This window comes from Danio rerio, chromosome 4, assembly GCF_052040795.2.
Source record: "Danio rerio strain M-AB ecotype USA chromosome 4, GRCz13ab, whole genome shotgun sequence".
Lineage (NCBI taxonomy): Eukaryota > Metazoa > Chordata > Actinopteri > Cypriniformes > Danionidae > Danio > Danio rerio.
The window spans coordinates 10,322,702-10,348,364 of record NC_141024.2 but is presented as its reverse complement, the minus strand read 5'-3'; the positions used below and the strand labels follow the sequence as shown (position 1 = coordinate 10,348,364).

At 36.9% G+C, this 25,663-nt stretch overlaps 1 protein-coding gene across 3 annotated transcripts; it reads left to right on the top strand.

Moving 5' to 3' along the window:
* Window positions 1-2,112: 2,112 nt before the first annotated feature.
* On the top strand, window positions 2,113-25,663 carry si:dkeyp-27e10.3. 3 transcript variants are annotated; one of them, XM_087248034.1, is made up of 22 exons: window positions 2,113-2,483; window positions 3,580-3,791; window positions 10,544-11,845; window positions 14,314-14,402; window positions 14,479-14,653; window positions 15,166-15,296; window positions 15,995-16,181; window positions 16,282-16,341; window positions 17,757-17,911; window positions 17,977-18,154; window positions 18,305-18,489; window positions 18,672-18,877; window positions 20,571-20,698; window positions 20,805-20,819; window positions 21,097-21,323; window positions 21,584-21,813; window positions 21,900-22,044; window positions 22,827-23,180; window positions 23,270-23,322; window positions 23,876-24,003; window positions 24,469-24,623; window positions 25,381-25,663. In XM_087248034.1, exons 2-22 carry the CDS (start codon window positions 3,683-3,685, stop codon window positions 25,609-25,611), a joined length of 4,443 nt encoding a protein of 1,480 aa, XP_087104160.1. In that variant the 5' UTR covers window positions 2,113-2,483; window positions 3,580-3,682; the 3' UTR covers window positions 25,612-25,663. The 3 variants fall into 3 exon arrangements, with proteins under 3 accessions (XP_087104160.1, XP_087104158.1, XP_087104159.1); XM_087248032.1 differs by having other exon boundaries at window positions 18,305-18,552; XM_087248033.1 differs by lacking the exon at window positions 20,805-20,819 and having other exon boundaries at window positions 18,305-18,552.

The window sequence follows — 25,663 nt, the reverse complement described above, 5'->3', positions numbered from 1 at the left end:
CATGTCTTTGGACTGGGGGAGAAACCGGAACATAAACATGGGGAGAACATTCAAACTCAGAAATGCCAACTGGCCCAGCTCGGACTTAAACCAGCGACCTTCTTGCTGTGAGGGGACAGTGCTAGCCACTGAGCCACCACATATTATCTATCTAACATTATATCCTTTTGCTGAGTCTCTAAACTCAGAGAAAATGGTACATAGCCCATATTATTATTTTACAGTCAGTGTGAAATCAAAATTTACCTTTATTCTGCTAGTGCACATTGTTATACTTTAGGTGAACTATTAATTAGTGCAAGCTAATCCACTGAAATGTTTGTTTTGGTAATCTTCAATCAAAACTGGACCCTTCCCTGCTGAAAAAAACAGCTTAGCCTGGTTATAGACAGATTTTGGCCCAGGTTTCTAGCCATTTCCAGCCTGGTCTTAGCTGGTCAAGCTGGGAAATGACCAGCTAAAACCAGCTTGACCAGCCTGGTTTAAGTTGGGCATAGCTGGTTTTGGCTGGGCTCCAAGCCTGGCCAGCTATACGACCAGGTTGGAAATGGCCAAAACCCCTCCAAAATGAAACTGGTTGACCAGCTAAAACCAGCCAACCAGCCTAGGCAGTTTTAAGTAGTTTTTTTCTGCAGGGTTTGTTTGGAGTGGCGGCTCTTCTCTGACATCAGATGTAATGGCTTCAAAAACAAACCACCATTCTAAACCACGTGCTTCTGACGATTGCTTTGCAACAAGGGAATGATGCTCAAAAAGAAGGCACGGCCCACTTTTCAGTCTTTCATTAAAATTGAAAAATTATCAACCTACTGGAATAAAAGTCTCCGCAACTTCTAGTTTGCACAACTTTGAGTCAATCATCATATCGGGAGGTGGGGGATGGGGGTGGGGGGGTCATATTGATATTTACTATAGTTTTACATATCGAGACTGAAACCTTGTCTTGATCATTTGGGGAGACCAGCTTTTAATAATATATTTGTAACGCAAAATGTTCAGTTTCTTTGCACAGAACAATAATTTTTCTTCAACAAAACAAATTGTATCACAGAGCCCCGTTTTTCAAGAGTAATCCCGTGGGATTTTGGATCTTGGATTTGATAAAATGTTGAAAATGGGTTTTTCAAAAGAAACAGAGGGATTTTGAATTAAGATCAGATCACGTAATCCAATCTTACATTTGATTTAGATCAAACCTGCCCTTTGGGTTATTGACTTTGAACTCAGAATGCGATCTATCTGATCTAAAAAACAGGATTATCCTGATCCCATCAAAAGGGTGGATTCAGTTGTTATTTTTTTTAACCAAATAAAATTAAAAAAGTTTAGTTTTTTATGTGATGATATATAAATTAATTAATATCTGAAGCCTATATGATGGATGTCACATCTAATGAGATATGGTGAACAACAAAACAATATCAACGCAGTATGTTACAACTAACTAAAAACAGTAAAATGTTTATTGATTGCAGTGTTTCTGTGTCTTACCATTAAAACAAACAGTGGCTGTTCGTGGCCGGTGGTATTTAGCTGACCTTAGTGTTGTTGTCATAAAAGTAAGATAGATTAGTTAATCCTGCATAGCAAAACATGGGATTTCCTAATCTGGACCAATTTAATCCAGTTATTTATTTATTTATGTTTTTTATTGGACCCAGAAGCCACCGTTATTCATTTTGTTTCACCTGTATGTGATTTTTGGACTCTCAAAATGACCATTGACTTACATTTTTAAATCATAAAGCATGAGGGTTTTGTTTAAAACAATCTGCTACAACATTTTGCAGAAGAAAGAAATTCACCCACATCTTGCATTGTTTTTGGGTCAACTATCCCTTTAAGATATTAGACAGTTATTTAAGCCAAAAAAGGAAGAACCTCATGCTAGAAATACTAAAACAATCTGAAATAGTACTACAAAATGATGTACAGTAATATATGCCCAGAGTACAAACTGAAATGATATGCGCGTGTGTGTGTTGCTACGAGATGCCGTTGACAGCCAATGACAGTTGCTCATGTATTCTATACGTTTCTTATGAATAAATCCAAGGGGCGGGTCTTCACGCCGAGCGCCGCAGATATCGATAAGGCGTATTTCTCCCCGCTGGAGTGTTTTCTGCTGGAGAAATGGACATGCGCTGCCAACGATATCGTTTAGAAGCGGCTCACATATTTACTTAAGCGGTGCGATTTGTCCAGCGCGTTTGTAGGGGATCGGATCCTGGGAAATGGGCCGTGCATGGGATAAGCAAGACCGTTATAACCGCTTCTGCACAATTACCGGAAAACAACCCACGAACTGGATACCGTCCATACCAGGAGCTGGCAGCGTCAATTTATGATATGTATAATCTGATTTGAGTGATAACATCGATATTCTGGATTTATGGCCGTTCTGTCATCATGATATCGGGTGTGTAAAAGGGGCGCGCGCTCGCGAGCCGCATCCGCGCGAGGTGTGCATCTCAACATGACAGGTAAAGAAAACGCCAATCACCTTTAGTATACTTGCATATACGCATAAATTAAATATGTGACATATAATCTGTGGATTTAGAAAGAGCTCGCTGGTGTTTGCATCCGCAGATGCTGTTTTTTCTCTCATTGACACAGTGCATGCGCTTGGTTGGTTCCTACACCCGCCCTTTTCCATCTGTACCGCTATTTATCTGCCTTAGATCATACCCGTTATCTTTATACCTGTCTGACATGATGCGCGCGATATTAACCTTACGGGAGCCTTGGGCCGCGCGTGCCCGCGATCTCTCTTTATTATAACCTACATTCCCACACTGTGTAAGCTGACTTTGTGGCATTGTATGTTTGCAAGGCTTTGAGTACAAATGAAATCAACATGCTGGGGATGATGGATGCGAGATAGACAGACAGATAGACAGACAGATAAATTAGATAGATAGATAGATAGATAGATAGATAGATAGATAGATAGATAGATAGATAGATAGATAGATAGATAGATAGATGATTCTTTAATTTGTTGTTGTAATTGACCTTATGAGTATAAAATAAACAAAACATTTAAAACATGACAATAAATGGAACTAATCAATGTAAAATGCTAAAACTAAAATATTAAATGGACAAAATATTAAATGTAATTTATAGTTGAATAAAAATGAGACATGTCATTTGTCATAATCATCTTTTTTTTATATGATAATTTGTATTAACATGATTTTAATGGTCAAAATACTGTGTGTTAACCTTGTAAGACAAATATTTCTGTATAATATACAAATATGTAAACTTAAAGTGTGGATAGATGGACAAAACCCTCAAATATACATTTTTATTTACATAAATCATTAGAAAATATATAATTTGCATTGATTGTTAATATGTTTTAGTAACTATACATCTGATTGCATGTTTTTTTTAAAGATAAAACTGTCAATTTGTTTGTGTGCGTGTGTGCATTATTGGTTGATCATGGTGTGTGTTTGATCGATTGATTCCATGAGGATGATAATGAAGCCTCATTCTTCCCATATGATTTTAAAAAATGCAATGTGAGCTTCATCTTTACTCTCTGACATATTATGTTTCCCGCAGTAACATCCAGACAAGGAAGGATACCGAGCAGGAAGACCTGTGTCTATCCGGGGGACATTTTATCAGGGTCGGATGGCCTGTCCTGAATAAGAAACAAGTGAAAATGGAGAGTTCAAGGATGGTCCCGCGGCATCTGCTCGGATGTTGTGTGTTTCTGCTCGCCGCTGTGATGCTGGTGGGCTTCACGGTGACACTCAGCACACACAATGCAGGTATTTCATCAAATGGTCCATGCTTGCTTTTAGAGGGCTACCTTTGCTTTTTGACACTTCCTTTACTTTTTATTCTGTTTCTTATGAGTCAGTATTATAAACCTGGAGTCTTTTTCATCACTGATGATTTGAGCGTCAGAGGAACAGTGGGCGGATGTACGAGTGATTCTGTCTTTGTGTGAATGACGTGTGAACTGCAGAATGAATGGGATTCACAGTGAATTGTGTAGAGAAGTGTGTGGGACAAGAAAAGCATATCTGCCCACAGAGCCAGTTCTTGGCCTGATATTTCCTTGAAATTGCATGCTGATGATTCAGATATGAATGGTTGGTGTCTCACAGAAAAAAAAGTCTACATGGTATTGAAAACTTTCATTGCACAAATGCTATTAAAGGTTGATAAAGGTTCATGAGTTTCCAGTATTTTAGTTAGCCAAACTTCTTACATCAGATATGTACTTGAAAAGTATAAAGTAACTTTATTAAGTTGAAATTGTTAAAACTGTATATGATTTGTTTTTAAAAATTAAAAGTTAAAATATAAAATATTACTACAATAAAACTATTGTATGATTTTACAATATATTGTAATGTTTATATCATTATAAAATATTAGGTATGGCTGTCCAACTGCCCGTTGATTTAAATTTCTAATCAGCCACTCACATGGCAGCAACTCAATGCATTTAGGCAAGTAGTATCACTGGAAAATACTTCAGATTATCAAAACAATATTTACAAAAAGTAAAAAATGTTGTTTTAATAGTTGCTCGATTTGAGGAAATCATTCTTTGAGCAATCCAAAATGGATCTTGCATCCCATTACAGTGAAAACCCTCCTTTTGTCACCTTTATTTTTAAGATACTCGCTCAGTAACTGAAGATCTGCTGTGGTTGTGTTCGTCTGACAGCAGGCTGATTACCGTGAACATTTACACTGGTTACACATCACTATACCATACACACACAACCCAGACAGATGGATGAGAGCATCTCAACACTCTCTGAAAGATAAGATGCAAGTTTCAAACACTCACCGCTTCATCGACTGCATACACACACACACACACACACACACACACTCGCTGTCATAAAGGATAGGGGTTCATTAGGAGTCACACACCCCGGCGAGCCACAGCTGTGATGGAAATGTGTCCTGTGGTGCAACAAGCCCCCCATTAAAGCCATTGATCTTGCATTGAGGAGCGAAGTCTCCTTCTCACACACAGTCTTTCTTTTTCTGTGGCTCTGCGGTATCTGATGGTTGCCAATTGATGATTGGATTTAGCAACATCAAAGCTAAGTGGACTTAGGTCCGTAATAATGTGCTGCTATTCATAGATGGCGTTTTCTCCTCGATGCTTGGGAATCTGTGTCAGTGGAGTCGGTGTACGTGTGCGCGTGAGCTCATTCTGTCGGTGTGAGAAATGCCTGTGTGCTCTCGCCGTGCGTCTGTAGCATACTGATGAAGCGGACGGTGTGTGTGACATACTCCTGCAACACACACACACACACACTTGCAACACACAGCATCACCATGGAAACACCTCGCCTGACCACGCCATTCATAGGACTGCACCTCGAAACTGTGGCTTGTGTGTGTGTGTGTGTGTGTGTGTGTGTAAGACAGGGTTTCTCTTTCCCCCGTGTGAAGTTGTGTTCTCCGTTGGGATGCTCTGACAGTTAACTGAGTCTGAAGTTAATTACTGAAGTTATTTCGCATGTCGTTCCCTTGAGTGGTTCAGCCCAGTGTTTCAACACACACACATCAGCGGCTTCATATCCAGAAGGATGTTCAAGATTTGAGACTCGTGTGATGTTTGAGTTTTTGAAATGATTTTTTTAAAGTGTGCGCCACATTGATCCTTATGGAGCCAAATGTATTGACACAAAGGCTCTTCTGTAGTGTCCTTATAGAGCATAGCAAGGGCGTAGAATTGGCATGGACGGAGTGGACATATCCCCACCAATATCCACCAATTACTGAAATGTCCTGTTTTAGTATGCCCCAAATTTTAGTATATAAAATGTTTCAGCATAGCAAAAAGGTTTTAGTATGGTTTGTGTTTATGCAAGTGAGACAAGTGCTGTGCTAATCGACAAGAGAAGGCACCAATAACGGTCCAAACACCATACTGATCAAGCAATACTGATTACACACATATATACGGCTTACTTTGAGTCACTCATTGCTAAGTCTTATTATCTGTTAGGTGAGTCGTATATATGTGTGTGTAATCAGTACTTGAGCAGCATCAGCTGTGTGTTTGCAATCAGTCAGGATCAGGAACCGGTGTGTGTATTGCATGACTGGGATCTGTAGTCCATAATATGGCGGATTGGTAGTTTGTGTGAAAGCGAATGTTTACCAGCAAACTCTAGGGCTGTTTCTTAATTCCAAGAACGCAGAGAATGGACTTGCATTCTTCTAGAGACCGGTCTTGCCTGGTGTCCTCGGAAGAATGTACTCGGAAGAGCTCGAGAACAGAGAATGCGACCTCTGAGAAATGAGATGCTGCGTTCTTCCTGATGGTCATGTGACCTTTACCGGTTTTAAATGGAAAATTATTTAAACAATACAGCATTCATACAACGACTTACTGTTTTTCCCCTTTTCAAAATATATACCGTGCTTAAAAACATAAATATGCATTGCAAAAACAGATTTTAATACGACTTTTAGCAAACAAACACCCTCAATGTGTTTATTCCTTTATTAAGATGTCCATGGTAATGTTTATATTTACCGTTTCATTTAGGGAAACTCCTGAGGTAAATAAGTGATATCTCTGAACTTTAATATTAAATCTAAATAAAATTCTGTGCTTCCCACCTCCAGTCGCAATGACTTCTGGGACTTCTAGAGTGGGCTCGGTGCTCAAGCCTGCATCGGTGCGTCCTCCGTATCAAGAACACATCCGGGAACTTTCATTTGTCCTCTGTTCTTGCGGTCTTGAGCATTGGAACTGAATTTTGGCAGCTGGTGATGAGGTTACACAAGAACCGCTGAAGAACGCATATTGAGAAACATCCTCGTGGTTAGATCGCTGGTGATCATGACAATGGTATTTTACTGTTTTAGGTCAAAGGTTATGAAGAAATCTAGAGGTAAATAAGATATTGATAAATTACTTAACTAAATAAGCACCCCCAAATTGCATAGTTTTATTGAGACTATTTGAGCAAAGATTTAAATATCTCATTATAAAAAAAGAGAAATAGTTGTATGCTCCTTTTGTATGCGAGGTGACGACCAAACAGGCACACAACATCATAAGACGTTAATATTAGACATATAAGTCATGACGTGAGGTAACCGAAATTCAAGGTCTAGCCAGCATTTAAGGACAACGTTATTTTGACACTCCAATAGCCAACATCTTAAACCAACATCATATAGACATAAACTATTGAAATTTATTCATCAGGTAAGACAACCAATATCCTAAGTCATAGTGGTAACGTCCACACAACGTCAAGCTGTAACATCATTAGATTCCTGGTTGATTTTAGGCTGGACATTGGATATTGACGTCGGCCTGACATTGGGTTCCGACATCAACCAGATTTTCATTTCCAAGCAAAATACAACATTCCCACGATGTTAAGGTACAACATCAATCTAATGTTATGTTGATGTCCTGTGCCTTTAGAACGAACATATCTAAACAATTAAACTCAAAAGAGTCTAAATGTGTCAGATGATTGAGGTGAACTGGGCTGAATAAGCTGTTCATCACCCCTTTTTCTTCTTAGAAAACAGATGCAGAATTAGCTATTGACATGTGCTCTTCGATGACAAGCAGTAAACTCCAGAAATATGATTTATTTTGTGTCATATTATGACTCACCAAACAGACGGATTGCTATTTTTCAACTGAGCGTTTCTTACATGATGAACAGCATGATATTTGGCCTGAGGAAACATGACAGGGCATGTTGTCTGTGTCTGGCACTGTCTGATACCATCATCAATGGCATATGAAGCTGCTGTTCGATTTCAGTTTGCTTTTGATTTCAGTTAAATGTCCGTCTTTGCTTCGGTATATGCGATGTTGACACTCTCTTTTCCTCTGTGTGTCCTAAGCTAGTTTGACACAGTGGCCTACTAATGTCGCTCAGCTTTCCTGTGCTCCCCTGCTCCCTCACACCGTGCTGTTCAATCAGCCTCATTACCCACAAACACTCTGTTCTACCCACAGTGGCCCACAATGCCGATGAATCACGGTCACATTAATAAAAGGACAGCTCAGCTCGGTACCTTATGGCTGGCTGAGAGAAGAAACAGTCATTTTAAAAGTCAACAGTGTCACATTTACTGCGACAGCAAGACTTGTGATATGAGTTTTAGTTTAGCGGTTGACGTTTCACTCCATGCTAAACCATAATAGGATCATAGTTTTACAGTAACAGTGCCATTTGTGTCTCAGAGTGGAAATTATTGTTTTGTGCAAGAAATAGAATTGCAGACTGTATATACATTATCCACTAGAGGGCGGTAAATGCCAATATTCAGATTGTGGGTTTTTAAATGGCTGAACTAACATCTTGTAGTGCTAAATATGTGGTTGCTCCTGATCTTTATTGCAGTTGTTACTTTTATACTAGTATGCTATTAATTATTAATATGTTTTACGAAGTTTTATGAATTGTTACATGCATTTATGCTAGTAAGAAAGGATTCAACTTTGCCAGGTGAAAGCTTAGAGATAGTTCGACCAAAAATGAAAATTCTGTCATCATTTACTCAGATTTGACTTATTCCAACCTAATTTAGGATTTCTTTTCTTCTGTTGAACACAAAACAACAACTGTAAAAGAAATATTTTGAGGAGTGTTGGAAACCAGTAACATCCAAAGTAAAGAAAAAACAAATACAACATAACTCAATTAGTTTAAGTTTAACAACTTTATTAATCCCACCAGAGCCAATTAGATTAGGGTAGTAGCATTTTATGATACAACAAACACATAAAGAGACAGATCACTTATAAACAATATTAAAAATCCAGAATGCTTCATAATGACTTCATAAATAGTACAAAAAAAGACATAGGAAAGAAATATATATTAATTTATTTATTTTTTTAAAACCTGCTTAAATGTAATGTTTTAAAGCCTTATTGCCTGAGGAACAAAGGTGAATTTATATCTGTTAGAAGAGCATCTGATGCTTCTTAACCTTCTTTCATAGGGCAACAGAACAAAAAAAGGCTTCAGAGGATGGGAGTTGTCCCCTATAACACTTTGAGTTTTCCTTAATATTTGCTGTTCGTGTAACTCTGCTAGACTCTTCAGAGGTAAACCGATAATCTTGAAGCAAGTCTTGACTAAGTTTTCAAGGCGATTTTTGTCTTTAACGGAAAGTGAGGAGAACCAGCATAAAAAGGAAAAGCTTAATAAACTCTCGATACAGGTGTTATATAAAGTTCTCAGTATACGTTTTTCTACACATAAAGAGTTCCGTTTTCTAAGAACATACTCTCTCTGATGCACTTTCTTAGCAACAGCTTCTGAGTTTTGCTGGAACTTTAATGTGATAGCAAATATTGTACCAATATACTTATATTCCTGTACCTTTTCAACTTGTTTTCCGTTAAAATGGTTTCACTTCTAAGACATTTTCTCTAAAATCAATCCCCATCTCTTTCTTTTTTTGTGATATTCAGTTGTAGTTCAGCTTCTTTGCAGCACTTAAAAAACGCATAATGATTATCGCTGTCATTACAATCTGTATTTGTTAACAAGGATAACAAAACTGTGTCGTCAGCGTATTTGATAATACAACTCAATGTTTACTGGTTTACAACATTCTTCAAAATATCTTCTTTGTTCAACAGAAGAAGAAAATATCTCAAACAGGTTTGGAACAATTCAAAGTTGAATAAATAACGACAGAAATTTAGAAACCATCCATTTAAGTTTGCTTTAAGGGTGAACAAATATAAAGAGCACAATGTTTAGTCCTGATTCTAAAACAAACCCACATGGCATAGATTTACAAATATCATATCAGAAATGAAAGCTGCAGCTCTGTATTATTTTAACAATTTTTAATAAATTGTAACTTCCTTTCATGTTCAAATGTACATTGTTTAAGTTTAATTCACATCATGAGATCAGCATAAGATCAAAAACAGTGCATAAATACACCTGCCTATAGTACAGACCCTGCCGTAAAAAAAAATGAGGAAAGTGCTAGAAAGTATCTACTACTTGTAGTCCGATTGACCAAAACAAATCTAGGTAACAGGTGTAAACAAGGCTTAATTTGTAAGAGGAACAAACACCATTCATACACACATACACCTTTTTATTTACACACAAATTTAACATTTAATTAGCACATTATATAGCTACTGTATACATACAATATTGTTTATAAGAACATACTGTACATACATTTGTCAAAATGTATATTCTTTAAAAAAAATTGTTATTACCTTTATTATTTGGGTCTTTACTGTCACTGTCATTTCCATGCACTCATAAAAACAACATCTTAGTATGTGTAAACATACCTGCCAATAAAGCTCTTTCTGATTTAATTCTCATCCAGCGAGTGGTGTTGTTTAAAAATAAGAGCCTAAGGTAAATTCTGGGCTTTTCCTGCATTGTTTGCTCTGAACAGTTTGGATGAGGTGTATTTACAGTCTGTCCTTCTGCTGTTTGCAAATATTGAATTTCTTGTGGTTTGGTTGTGTGCCATCCTGCGGCAAGCTCAAAACTTTCCTATCCTCCTCTTTCTTTAGCGGAGCTACCTTCCAACGTGTCCAGAAGGAGCATCAATCAACTTCCGGCAAGAACACGCTCACCTCCTGCCTTATCTTCATCATCCTCATCTGCTCATCGCTCTGAAAGGACCAGGCGTCCAGCACACACGCCTCCAGGTACCAAACACCCCTCACCATCCCCAGGTCACCATGACAGTGCCTCCAGCATAGATCCCACCCCGTCCCTTGGATCTGAAGGCTCGGGTAACCTAGGCGATGGGGCCCAAGGCATCCACTTGCTGTTACGTCCACCAGATCTACTCACGCCCAGCCAGATGCCACCTCTGCGGGACGACAGACTCCCTACCCCAGCCCCACCCACCCTAGTGCCACCCGAAGACTTATATCCAATCCACTCGGCGGAGATGGACTGGGGTTCTGGAGACTACCTGGAAACTCTTACATTCATGGGATCTGAAGGAGAGGAGTTTTCACTGGTCACCACATTACCGACGCATGGATACGATCCATATGATTTTGACGAAGATGCCACGGTTAGCTACAACACAGCTTTCCCTTCCCGTCCCATTCTTCCTCTTTCATCCAGACACCTCCAGCCCAGCGCTACCGTAAAATATGGGACTCATTTAAGGACCGCCCATCCTACTGATCCCCGCCTCCCATTGGCTCCTGATTCTGATAGAGACGATGATCTGGATTTCGATTGGGCGGAGTTGTTTCCTATTGAGCCAACCGAAATGCTGCTTCCCGACATGAACAGTTTGGAATACTACAACACGTTACAAGCCAAAGAGAACGCTAGTATTGCGAGGAATAAAACGCATCCTCATATTACTCCCACGCACACTTTGGGACCCACCGACAGTCCTACTGGAACTTTGGGAAAAGTCCCGGATCAGGTTGATGGGATAACTCATCAACCAATTCCATCTGAGAAACCTACAAAACCTCTTGTCCCATTGAGCACTGAGACCCAGCGACCTCCAAAAGCTCCGGAGAAGGGTGTTCCTTCCATACCTACATCTCATATGGGCAAAACCAAACCATCAGTGCCAACAGCGCCCCCTCCAGCCAGCATCTCTGAGGGTCCAGTAATACAAGCCGTCACGCTGAAGCCCCCTGCTACAAAACCCCGTACGACCACAGTCAAAACCATCTCTAGAACTACAACAACAACAACAACAACCACCACTACTACAAATCCCACAAGCCTCTCCACTAAAAGTGCACCGCCTACAATTCCCAAAATTCATCAGCCCATCGCACCACGACAGAATGTCTGCAACATCAGCAAATCAGAAATGTACCTTGTCCGAGTGGGTAAGAAAACAGGATATTTTTAATAAAACTTTTATATTTATTTAGTCTCATAGTCACAATTTTAACAATTCATTAAAAAATAAAGAAAAAATCACAACAATAAAGCAGTTTAGATATTGTACATATGCATGTCATATTAAAATTATATACTGTGCTATAATAGATTTATATATAACTTCATATCATGTACATACAGTATATAAATGAAGAGTTCAGATGCAAAAACCTCTAAATGCCATCTGAAATATTCTCTTAAAATGACCATTTTTTTCAGCCTCCTATGTTTTTGTTAAGTTATTTTACTTTAAAGGCAATGCAAATAACTTATTTGTCACTGGAAATGTAAAATTACTGAGCCTACACACAGGAGTTGGAGAAAAATGGTAATTTTAGCAGAAAATATCAGATGGCTTTTAGAGGTTTTTGCATCTGAACTCTTCATATATTCATCTTAGTGCATACCATTATGCAAGAGAAATAAAACATTTAAAATAACAAGTAAATAAAGTTGACATGTATAACAACAAAGCCAAACAGATGAGGTTACCATTTCTATGACAATAATAGTTTACTTAGTTGGGGATGTCTTTAACACTTTATTTTGATGGTCCATTAGTAGACTGCTTAATATCTGCTGATACTGCTCCTTCAACAGACATTTAACTGACTATAAGAAACTTTGCATGTACATGTCAACTTGCACTAACCCTAACCCCAACAGTCTACTTATAATCTAATGAGAATTAGTTGGCATGCAGATACAATGTAAATGTAAATTCAACAAACGGACCATCAAAATAAAGCGCGACTCTTTATTTTCTTTGTATATCAACCACTTTTCCCAGTTCTTTCTGAACGCACTTGTTTTCATTTTCAGTATGTATGTAAGTTCCTCCAATGTCAGGATTTCTTCAATAATATCAAACCACTGTTTACAGTTCAAAGTGGTATCTTTAAGCCAATTTCTCCTTATGGTTTTTTGCATGCTATCAGGAGGATCTTAAAAAGATATTGGAATTTTTTACATTTAAAAAATGTATTATGTTAAGTATTGTCACTAAAATTGAAGTAAAAAATAAGTAAATTATCAAGGAATTTAAAGCAACTTATTTTAGTTTTCATTTATTGATTTTTTATAATTTATCAACCCTTTATAGGGCACTGAATAAAATATTTATTGGGAAAAACCAATGAGGAATGTTATTGGGGGTTATTACAAAACTTTGGATTTTTATGAAGGACTTTTAACTATTAAACTATTATAAAATCATTATATTGTTATCAATGTCAGTAAAGTTGTCAAAAATGTTACTAGTTCTTGACTTAACTGAGGGTTAATTTGATAATTTATTTTAAATATTATTTACATGCCTTATATGTTATTTATCACACATCATTGTCCTTTTTTGTATTTAATTAATCTTTAAAAACACGAAGAATTAACACTTCATTTAACCCTGTTAGATGTAATCTTTATGTGATTCGTTCGATTATATTTTAAAGCAATTAATGAAATACTGACATTTATTTATAGATTATCACATTAAACTAATCTTCACATTTAAAAAAAAATAATATATATATATATATATATATATATATATATATATATATATATATATATATATATATATATATACACACACAACAGTTACGTCTGGTTCTTGAATCTGATTGGCTGATAGCTGTGATATTTATAAGTAATATCAGCACCCGTACAGCCTCTTTACCCTTTGTGTATTACTCTGCCCACATAGAACCAGCTAAAAGCAGACACTACAGATCTAAAGTTTAAAAGAGGCTTGCTCAGCTGTTTAACTGTTAGTTTATGATTTGAATCCACGGTGGAAGAAAGTAGTTCCTCAAACAAAAGGGTTTTTGAGACTCTCCATGTTTGATTTTGTTTTTAAATACACAATTTTGCCGTCAAACTGTTGTATAAACGCAATATCACACTCGTAGCAGTGCGATATGGCTGTATATCGGCACTGGTGGGAGCACTAAGGCACTCGGCCTGCGGCCTTTTGCCAACACACGCCTCCCACCATTGCCGATATACAGCCATATCGCACTGCTACGAGTGTGATATTGCTCATATATATATATTTATCACACAACATTGTCCTTTTTATGCATTTAGGTAATTTTTAAAAACTCTAATAGTTTACGTTTAACCTTTAATTTAACTTGCAATTTAATTACAGTTGAATGTAATCTTTATGTAATTCCTTAAATTATATTTTAAAGAAATTCATTAGGTATTATTATTTATTTAGCCTTTTTGATCACATCAAACATCACATTAAACTTTCATTTACATCTTCATATTTAAATAAATATTTTTAACACTGCTAAATGCAATCTGTAGCATGTCATCATGATCACTTACGGATAAATTCTGCTTTAGAATGTGTATAAATGCTTTTAATTTATAGGCTATTTATTATCTATTTATTACTTTACAACAGGTATGCCAAGTGGATCATCAGTGGAGTTTGCTAAAAATCATGTTCTTGAGATTCTTCGACGAGAGTTTAACCGTTCAGTGGAGCTAAAGGTGAGTGTTGGAGATCACACAGCAGCATTTTATCTTTGTGATCAGTGATATCTAATATATCAATTCGTCCATCCAGGTCCACAAATATCCACCCAATTTTATCTTTCGGGCTTTTTCTGGTCCACTGGTCTACACTGCTGTGTCAGTCATCAATGCTCTCCGCCAACCAATGCACAGCACATCGTCTTCTACCATTCTCTCTGTTACAACTATATATGCAGTGCCTGATTACAAGCATCAGGTCCACACAGGTGAGAGAGACACAAACACTCCATATAATTAATAAAACTGGTGAACTGATTTATTTGAAACATTCTGAGCAATAAAATAAAAAATAAAAAATAAATAAATAACATTAGTTGCTATGCATTAGATTAGATTAGATTAGATTAGATTAGAACTATTTATTTGGGCTTAATTTAAACCAACAATTTAAATTTAGTAATGCTTAACTTAATTTGTTTTAATTCAGCCCATAGAAATTGTTTGCACCCACTTACCTTCAAAAAATTTAAGTAAATCCAATAGATAATTTTTTTCAGTGTATGATAAATTTAATATGATTAATTATTATTATTTTAATGATTTATCTCCAGTAACACATTGCATTACCAACATAAAGATGATCATTCCACAAATAAGGAGTTAATCAAACAGAGATAGCAACAAACTTTAATATATTTAAGTATTTACAATAATATAATGTGTTACATGTTGTGTTTTTATTTTAAGAAAGACTGTATTTTTTTTGTTTGTCATGCAGTGCTGCAGTTTGTGCCAGGTCATGTGGATGTGCGTCTGTGTAGCTTTAGCGAGCGAGTGGAAAAGGGGCTCCTCATGGCATATGCGGAAGTGCGCAAACGCTCACAAGAAAATGGGAATTTCACAGTCCATGTATGAACTCTTTTTATTAAAACAATATTTGCAGCATTTACACATCACTTTTCTTTTTCACATTTAAAGGGGACCTATTACACCCCTTTTTACAAGACGTAAAATAAGTCTGTGATGTATCTTGAGTGTGCATGTGAAGTTTTAAGCTCAAAAACCCAACAAATATGTTTTTTATAACTCTTTGAAACTACCCTTTTACTTTTTTAATCCCAATAGTGCAGTTTCAGTGACTGTGTCTTTAAATTCAAATAAGACTGTGCTCTTTTTAAAAGAGGGCGAAGCTACAAACTCCTATGCATCAGCTTAGCAGCAGATTCAAAACAGGACTAATGTTATCTCTGTGAAAATCTGAAAATGTCAAAAGTGTCTCAGAGCAAGGCAGTCTATGGAGACCACAGAGTTCATTTGTGCATCCTAAAACTCCATTTTTTAATACCTCTTAGTCGGTGACATTAGCTTCAGCAGGTAAAAACTTTAGATGGCGGACGGCTGCTTCTCACTCAGGGCTGTCTATGCTAATGACTCACTAATCGTTACTAATGGACAAGGCTTTCCCTCACTGATGACATGAACAAAGGGAGAATGTCAATCAAAGTGTCAAATAAATATAGTCTAAATAATAAGTCTCATATAAAGTAATAAGACTCCTTAATTCTGTTTATTTCTTACACGTGTATTGACTTTTTTTTGTTTCTTAGATTGTGAACATAACTAGTAGCCTTCCCAAGGGTCAGCGTCCGCAGAAGGCTCCAGTGGACATCACGTTTGCTGTGCGTGATTCTCGTGGTTTTCTAACTGGATCGGATGTGAGCGGCCACATGAGGCAGCTTAGTGCTGTGGAGTTCAGCTTCTACCTTGGTTTTCCTACCCTACAGATCGCTGAACGTGAGTCACATAGTGTATATACACACACACACACACACACAAGCTCAATTTTTGATAGACTATTATTCATGTCTGATTTTATGGCATGTTTGTCTTCCAGCTTTTCATTATCCTGAACTCAATGTGTCCCACTTGTTACGTGCATCCTGGGTGAAAACAGGTATGTGGATGTGTTAGAAATTCTAGACAAATTAATTCCAAGATCTTCGATATTTTAATGAGGACTTTTTGAGTAAAGATTAAAATTGAAACCTTTTAGAAGAACTTTTACTTGTGTATATAATAATATTTTAGCGGTGCAATGTTTTTGCTGGATCACTTTGTCTGTATACAGGGCTATTTCTATTATTATGGATTTAATAGGATTTAAAAATAACTATAAAGTAGCTCCCACCATTGCTTATCCGGAATAATTTGGTTAGAAAGAAATAATATTAATGAGAAAAATCTTTAATAAGAAAAGAAAAAGTGTTATTTGAAAAAAAAGAATCTCTTCACAATTTTGAATCAAGTAAACTCCACATTATCTTCAAAAAAGTTCACCTGGGATTGGAAAGAAGTATTTAACAAACAAAAAAAAAATCCAAAATGCATTTAAGTGCAGCCGATTTGAGTGACAGGCAGGATAATATATCATATTATATATTGATCCTTCAATCATTTAATAATTTATTCATGACTTACCACTGTCTATTTTATCCAAAGCACGTTATGCAAGTCTCTGTTATGCATTAGAATTAGTATCACAAGAGAAACATAGTCATTAATATTAATACCTATTAAAGAAGCAACTTATCTTTAAGTGAGTTCTAATATGAGATGATAATATTTATTTAATTATTTTAATTTTTAATGTATTTTATTAACATCGGTTGTAGATTTACTTATATTAAACTCAATAATAGGATCAAATCTTTCTCATTATTAGAACAATTAATTCAACACTTGCAAGTTTACAGTTGAAGAGTAAAATGATTAGCCATCCTGTGAAATATTTTCTTCTTGAAATATTTTCCAAATAGTGTTTAACAGAGCAATGAATTTTTCACAGTATTTCCTATAATATTTTTTCTTCTGGAGAAAGTCTTATTCGTTTTATTTCGGCTAGAATAAAAGCAGTTTTTAATTTTTTATAAACCATTTTAAGGTCAATATTAGTAGCCCCCCTTTAGCAATAGTTTTATTTTCAATTATCTACAGAACAAAAAGCTGTTATACTATGACTTGCCTAAATACTTAACCTGCCCAGTTAACCTTATTAACCTAGTTAAGCCTTTAAATGTCACTTTAAGCTGAATACTAGTGTCTTGAAAAATATCTTGTAAAATATTAGTTACTGTCATCATGGCAAAGATAAAAGAAATCAGTTATTAGAAATTAGTTATTAAAACTATTATGTTTAGAAATGTGTTTAAAAAAATCTGCTCTCTGTTTCCCAAACAAAAATTGGGGAAAAAATATACAGGATTTCTAATAATTCAACTGTATATTATACTAAAAGACTTAAGTTTAGATTTGTTTCCCCAGTATTTTATTTTTCATATTTCTGAAGCTTCTCATATGCATTTGCTCTAGTTTTACTGGGTGTGTTGGATCAGCGTGTGAACGAGCGGACCTTTCAGGCCAAAATGGAGCGACGATTAGCATTGCTGGTTGGAGAAGGACTTGGGATCGGAATTAACAATCGACGATGGAGAAGATCTACTAGTGTTGGCAACAATAGCGTACAGGTACAAACAAACACACATTTTTGTTTATCTTTCCCAAACATCAGCTAAACATGAATGTACCTCAGATTGTGCGAGCGTCTCGACTGGATGGGCCTGACTATCCGCTGGAGCTGGTGTATTTTGTGGAAGAGGGTTCGGGAGAGAGACTGCCAGCCCAGGCCACAGCGGCAATGCTGAACAGACTGAACCTGCAGAGAGCCGCCATCGTACTGGGATACCGCGTACACGGAGTTCTAGCCACACGTGAGTCAACATTTAATAGTTTATTTAATTCAGCCCACAAAACCTGAACATCTTCATTAAATCCTTGTGGGAAAAGGAAAACAAGCCATTTTAAATGACCTAAATGATCTTCTAATCTTGCCAGCTGTCTTACATTTCACTCTGTTTCAGCGGTGGAAAAACTGGCCCTGCCGCCGTCTGAGACTCAGCCCAGTAACGTGTGGCTGATCGTAGGAGTGGTGGTCCCAGTGCTGGTGGTGGTCCTCATCATCATCATCCTCTACTGGAAACTGTGCCGCTCGGAGAAGCTGGAGTTTCAGCCAGACGCCATGAGCACCATCCAGCAGAGACAGAAGGTCTGGGTCAATGAGTGTGTGTATGAATGTTTTACCCACTCACAGACACCACTTGTGAAGGAGGTGCGTGCCTGTACTCATCCGTGTCAAGGGCTTTTACTGAAAATGGGCTACTTTGGGAAGAGTCGGTTTAATGTGCTGCGCCATATTTATCATCTGTTCATGCTTGTTTGTTGTTTCAGTTGCAGCCTCCCAGCGTTAAAGGCTTTGATTTTGCTAAGCTGCATCTGGGGCAGCATAGTAAGGATGACATCATGGTAATTCAGGAACCCGCCCCGTTACCGCCGTCTGTCAAAGAGGCCACACCCTCAGAGGGCGGTGAATTGAACACGCCTAAATCGAAGAGCTCGTCTACGAAAGCATCACGTGCAGCACGAAGGAGAGGCCGGTAAGGGACTGGCTGTAATCATGTGCCATGTGTTTAGCAGTGTATTTTTTTAACAATTATTTAAAGATGGTATAGCTGTCTCATGTCATCATATACAATAATACAGCCATCTGTTAAACAATTGTCCATCAGCTTGTAATTCAAGTCTTTTTTAAAGGGTAAAATAAACAAAAAGTAGTCTACATCATAGGATGTTGTCCCATAGAGAATTCCAGATATGCTAGAAATCATCAGATTTCTGATGCAAGTCAGTTTTTGTAAGGGTAATAAAATGGTTCAGCCACATATTGGAATGTTAGGAGCGGACCACATCAAACGAATACATTTTCTTGCTAGATAAATACGAAAATGTAATACAGATTCTAGTTCATGACTAGCAATGTTTTTTTTTACTCTTTTTTTTTTTTAATACTCTGATTAATATTTTCAATATTCAATGTATTTTAGTGTATTTTCTTGTTTTATTTTAGTTTAATTTATGTAATTTAATATGTTTTTTTAATATTATTATTATTCATTTTGAAGTTTCATATAATTTTTATGTCTTACTTTTTATTTAACTTATCTTTGCACACATTCGCCCTCCTGTGAATTTCTTTTAAAAATATTTTCCAAATAATGTTTAACAGCGCAAGGATTTTTTCACAGTATTTCCAATAAGACTTTTTCTTCTGGAGAAAGTTTTATTTGTTTTAAGCAGTTTTTTCTTTTTAAAACCATTTTAAGGCCAATATTATTTGCCCCTTTAAATAATATTTTTTGATTGTCTACAGAACAAACCATCTTTATACAATGACTTGCCTGATTAACCTAGTTAGGCCTCTAACTTGCACTTTAAGCTGAATACTAGCATCTTAAAATATCTAGTAAAATAATATGTACTCTCATCATGGCTAAGATCAAAGAAATCACTTATTAGAAATGAGTATTTATTAGTTTTAGTGCTTAATTTTAATACATTTTATTAATGTATTTTGACAGTTGGCAATGCAGTATTCAGAATATATATATTTTTATATTATCTTGAATACACAAGTCACATTTTAAATCATTTTAAAATGAGCTCTAGCTTAGATTTCAAACTGACTTACATAATGCAATAACGCTTATGTAATTAAATCTGCTTCAAGCATTTTCTGTGCACCAGTAAGCTCAAATTTGCTATTAAAATTGTTGTTTAGGCTTGGTGTTTATTATAGACATTTATATTGAATGCTTTTATAACTTTTACTATTATACTTGCTGACAAATGATCAAAACCCAGTGCTTAGAAGAATACAGTTGTGAACTTTACATCCCATATTTACTTTTGTTTCAGCTTTTAGCTTTAGTAACAATAATAACATTGGTTTGTATGAGTTTTTTTTTTTTTGTTTCCTTCTTTCTATTTTTGTTTTAATCTGAGCCCCACACCCAAAACCTGAACATCCCAAGGCAGATTAACACAGTAATTTGGGTCTAATACATAATTACATAGTCTGGAGTCATGCATGTCATAACATAGCAGTAATGATGGGAAATAAATAAATTTAAAAATTAAAAATAAATAAATAAATAACAGGGGAAAGAAAAAACTTGCAGGATAAACCAAATTAACGACAAAACACCATGGAGTGGATATGGAAAGAGATATACAGATTATTTAACAGCTTTTCTTTCAGTTTTTAACTTGCAGATATTGTTTTTTTGTCAGGTTGTCTCCATCTGATGGTGATTCTTTAGGAAGTGAAGCATCTAGTGGTAGAGAATCAGCAGAGGAGAGCACCAGACCTGCTGTGACACCCAGTGACAGCAAACCCCAACATCGAAAGAGCAAGCATGGTACATATTGAACACAAAAAATGCTGGGATTTGTATTGTAAAAAGTAATGAAACTGATTTTTGATTTTTAATACTTTCTCTTCTCCTTCTTTTCTCGGTTCATCAGCTAAAAATAAACTTGGTAAGTTTCTTTGCCAATGTACATGTATTGCATTTGCATATTGTTAGTTATAAATGCACTGTAAAACAGTGCATAAAAAGTGAGTAAACCCATTGCCTTAAAAGCAACAAGTTGATTTTATTTTAAATAAAGTCAGTAAACCCACTGACCTAACTATAAGAATTATGCACATAGTTTGTTTACATAATAATTATAAGGCACTGAGTTTACTTTTCTTTTAAATAAAGTCAACTAATTGCTTTTTACAGTGTGCTAAACTACTGTCCTTGATGTTCAGGTGCTCAGCCTGGAAGCGGTGTGGATGAGCAGTTGTCCTCATCGTCCATATTCGAGCATGTGGACCGTGTGTCTCGAGGCTCGTCCGATGGAACACGCAGGGTGTCCAATAAGATACAGCTTATCGCCATGCAGCCCATGCCGAGCCCACCCTCACATCCACATAACCAACCCCTGAGTCCCAATCTGACAGACAAGATTACTGACGGAGCAAAGGTCAACAGTGAGGTTAGCAAACATTCATGTTTACCTTCCGGGATGTGCCTTTTTAAAGAGATAGTTTTTTAAATTACCACATCATTTACTTGCTCTCGTGGGGTTTTAAACATTTATATGTGTTTTTTGTTCTGAGTGAAGGGAAGGGTGAATAAATTATCGCAGAATAAAAGACTTTGGATGAACTATCTCTTTAATATTCAATGACGAATAATGTTATAATGTTTATCTTCAAAGAAAGTATTCATATGGTTTTTATGTATATGATGCAGATCCAAGTGGCCTTGAGGCATAAATCTGAGATCGAACACCATCGCAATAAGATCCGCCTGCGTGCCAAACGAAAGGGCCACTACGAGTTCCCCTCCATGGAGGACATCATGGCAGCGTTCGGCGACAACTCCGAGCAGCAGCGAGTGTATCAACAAGCTCAGGAGCAGATACACAAGATCTTGCATCCTGACGAGCACACACACTCGTCGTGCGGAGAGCCACGCAAGAGGTCAGAAAAACACATTTCGCTTGTACTGCAACTTGCCTACAGTTTTCTGTCAAGAACAGGGAATGTAATTTGTTTGTAAATTACAGTTCCAGAGGAAGACGCTCACCCAGACACAGGCAGAGGCAGCAGAATTTAAGTGGAAGCGGAAGTCCGAGAGACAAAGATCGCCTCATTTCTGATCGAGACGCCACCTACAGGAAGTACCCTGGGGTCAACAACGTAGCCTATGTGGTAGGACATAAACATTTTAGCATTTAAGTTGCACACAGTACTGCACTATAATGTTATTGTGCATTAGTGTGGATCCTAAAATCATTTTTGTTATAGTAATGTGTAGAGTAAGTGTTGTTATAGTTAATAATCTTAATAATCTTATTCTTTAAGTGTCTTTGTAGGTTTTTTGTTAAGAATGATATTTCCTCCTATCCGCATCACTGTATTATTGCAAATACACCGAATGTTCTCACCTCACCACAAAGATTTGAATATCTCAATGATTCAGTCTCCTCCGTATTCAAACTAGCATTTCTACCCCCTAAACCTCAATCTAATCCGGGTCACGGCACCAATTTAACATCTCAGAATATACTTATTGTGCTCCATTGAGAGATTTGAACTGGTATTTTGGGCATTGGCATGCTAAAAAAATGCCAAAGACATCAGCCTATAATTTCAGTGCACCTTTTGTGGCCACGGGAGTCAGGTTTTCCCACAAAACTCTAACTAGTTAAACCTAAATCTCACTTCCAATGGGGTCACGGCACCATTGAAACTCCTCTGGTTTGACTTACCCCACTCCAAGCGGGATTTTAATTTATATTTTTAGTTTGAGTTGTAAGTTATTAGTCCTTGTAAAATGGAGTTTAAGTGTCCAGTGCATATAGAGAGGAGAGTGTTTCCACAAGTGGTTTGTCAAGCCCACTCACCTGTTTAAAGCACACTAAATACACTTTAAATAGCAATAGTGTTGCGTTATCCTGCTTTTAATAAACTCATTAATTCTCTTCCTGTAGTCTGACGCAGATCAGCTCCCAGATGCTGGAAGTCCTTCTCCTACTGATGAGGTGTTTTTAGACCCTGGATCGCCTCCGTCTGGCCCCGCCCCTTCACCGCCCGCTTACGTCCCCCCTCAGCCAACCATTGAAGAAGCCCGGCAGCAGATGCACTCCTTATTGGACGATGCTTTTGCTCTGGTCTCGCCCTCTTCTCAAGGAAGTCCTGCTCCTCTAACGTTTACTGGCGTTACGGCGGACACTGGTGTTGGAGGAATCAGCCCCGGTCAACCTTCCAGCCCGTCTCCACGCCCTGCACGCCAATGGGGCTCCTCTTCTTACCCAGCAGCTCCTGCACACAGTCCTTTCTCCGCTGTGAGTGACTGTAGCTTTTAGAGCGCTTGAATTTGAATGTGAAATATCATGTTTTCATTTTGTTTTCTCTCTCTGTGTGTGTTCTGTAGAGGTATGCAGAGCTAGGAATGTCTCCCACATCGGTCCAGGGTTTACTGCAGAGGTGAGCAGGATTCTGGGAGGGTTTTTTTATGGAATGGACTAAACTGGCTTAAGAATTTAAATGAATTTAAGCATTTAAAACTATCGTATGGTGTTGTGAAAAGGGACTGGATTAAACAAGATGATTAAACATTTATAAAAGCAAGCGAGAGGTCATATTTTGACCCTCTATTTGGTCTCACGCAATCACATGATGCGATTTCGCAGGTCAGACTTTACCAAGCTTGAACTTTGCAACGCTGCGACATGCAAAACCTGTCACACAAGCTTACGTTTCCTTCTCTGCCACATTCACATCCATATGAATGGAACTCTTTGGGGCGAAAACTGCAGTGTGATCGCGACTTAACATGAAAAGATAAGAGGAAGTTGAAAAAAGTGTACATTTTAAAGGAGGACGATAATCCTTGTTAAACATAATTATCAGAGCAAATAACAGGGTTAGAGAAAAGCAAACATGCTGCTACATCACATTTAGCCTTGCAGTATTTAATTATCGAGCGAGTATTTACTGACATATATTTACACAGTGTATTGTTTGTATGATTTAACAGGCAGACACAGGTCTCTGGGTATCTGGTGTCTGCAGAGATGCAGTCAGATCCTGGGTATTCCAGCAGGGGACAATATGGAGACGAGATGCCCTCGTCCTCTCGACCACGACCAGTAGGGGGCAGCACAGGTAACAATATGTTTTATTTTTAAATATACGCAATATTCATTCATTCATTCATTTTCCTTTGGCTTGGTCCCTTATTTATCAGGGGTTGCTACAGCACAATGAGCCACCAACTATTCTACCTCATGTTTTAGGCAGCGGATGCCCTTCCAGTTGCAACCCAGCACTTGGAAACACCCATACACTCTTGCATTCGCATGCACACACTACAGCCAATTTAGTTTATTCAATTCACCTATACCGCAGTCTTTGGACTGTGGGGGAAACTAGAGCACTCAGGGGAAACCAACACGAACATGAGGAGAACATGCAAACTCCACACAGAAATATATATATGCAATATGTCTTATATAAAATATATATAAAATATGCACTATTTTTTGTTAAAATCTACTCATTTTAATAGGCATTAGTGTGATTTTTGTTTTATTATAAAATAAAGTCCCTCATAGTGAGCTGTGTGTGTAGGTGCGCAGTTGCATCAGTTGACACAAGTGGGCTTGTCGAGTCGGATTGGATTGTATCCTGGAGTTGGCCGTAGTGTTTCTGGACCCTCAGGATCAAGCTGGGCTCAGTACCGCTCAGATGAGGAGATCTCTCGACCAGGATCCAACCGAGAGGCTGTAAATCAAGCATGCAATTTTGTATTAATTTTTGTATTGAGTTTCCAGAATGGTATATTTAATGGTAGATCTTAAATTATATATATTATGAAATTACATATCTGTATAGCCAAATATTGTGACTATACATATTGTATAGCCAAAGCATTGCAGTCGTATAATTAGAAATGCAATAATGTAAATGAACAGGCAATTAATTAATTGGTTTAAATTTGTTACAATTTTTTAAATCAAGGTAATGCAAACTAATTCTTTTGACACATTTGTAAAAATAGTAATAGATAAGATGTTAACTCTTTAACACCTATTTGATTTGATTAATACTTTTAAATTAAAATATATATTGTTTGTATTATTTTATCATTTATACATATTTAAGCTTGTGTTTGTGTACTATTTTATTTTACCATTTTTATTATAATATATTTTTATCTATATTATATATTTATTTAGGTGGAATCTGTATGTAATTTTTTAAATCTTGAATTGTTGTATTTTAACCATTATTTCTTACTGAATATATTTAAATGTGATTTCTTTAAAATATTAAAATCTACATTAAAAATACATTTAGTCCATATTAAAAACTTTGTTAACTTTTTTTTTAAAAAAAATTAAATGCAAGTAAAATTTATATTTTATTTATATATTTAAACAGTGAATATGTTCATATTTTTTTGTATATATAAATTTTTTTTACATTGTTTTACAGAATATTTACATTATTTCTCTTTCTCTCTCTCCTCCTGTTCCTCAGATAATGACATTCCCAGAATACTCTTCTTCACCAGTATTCCAGATGCCCAGGACGTCCCTGCAGGATTCTGCACCCCCCCAGTCCCACCTGGAAGCCTCAAACGCGGGTTACATCGCCCCAGAAGAGCACTCTCCACCACCTCACTCCTCCGCCTCTCTCATCAAGGCCATCAGGGAAGAACTGCAGAGACTTTCTCAGAAACAAGTTGCTGTCGTCAGCTACCACAGTTGAGAAAGACCATCCCAACACCCCAGTCCTGGTAAACTTCCTAATGTACTACTTT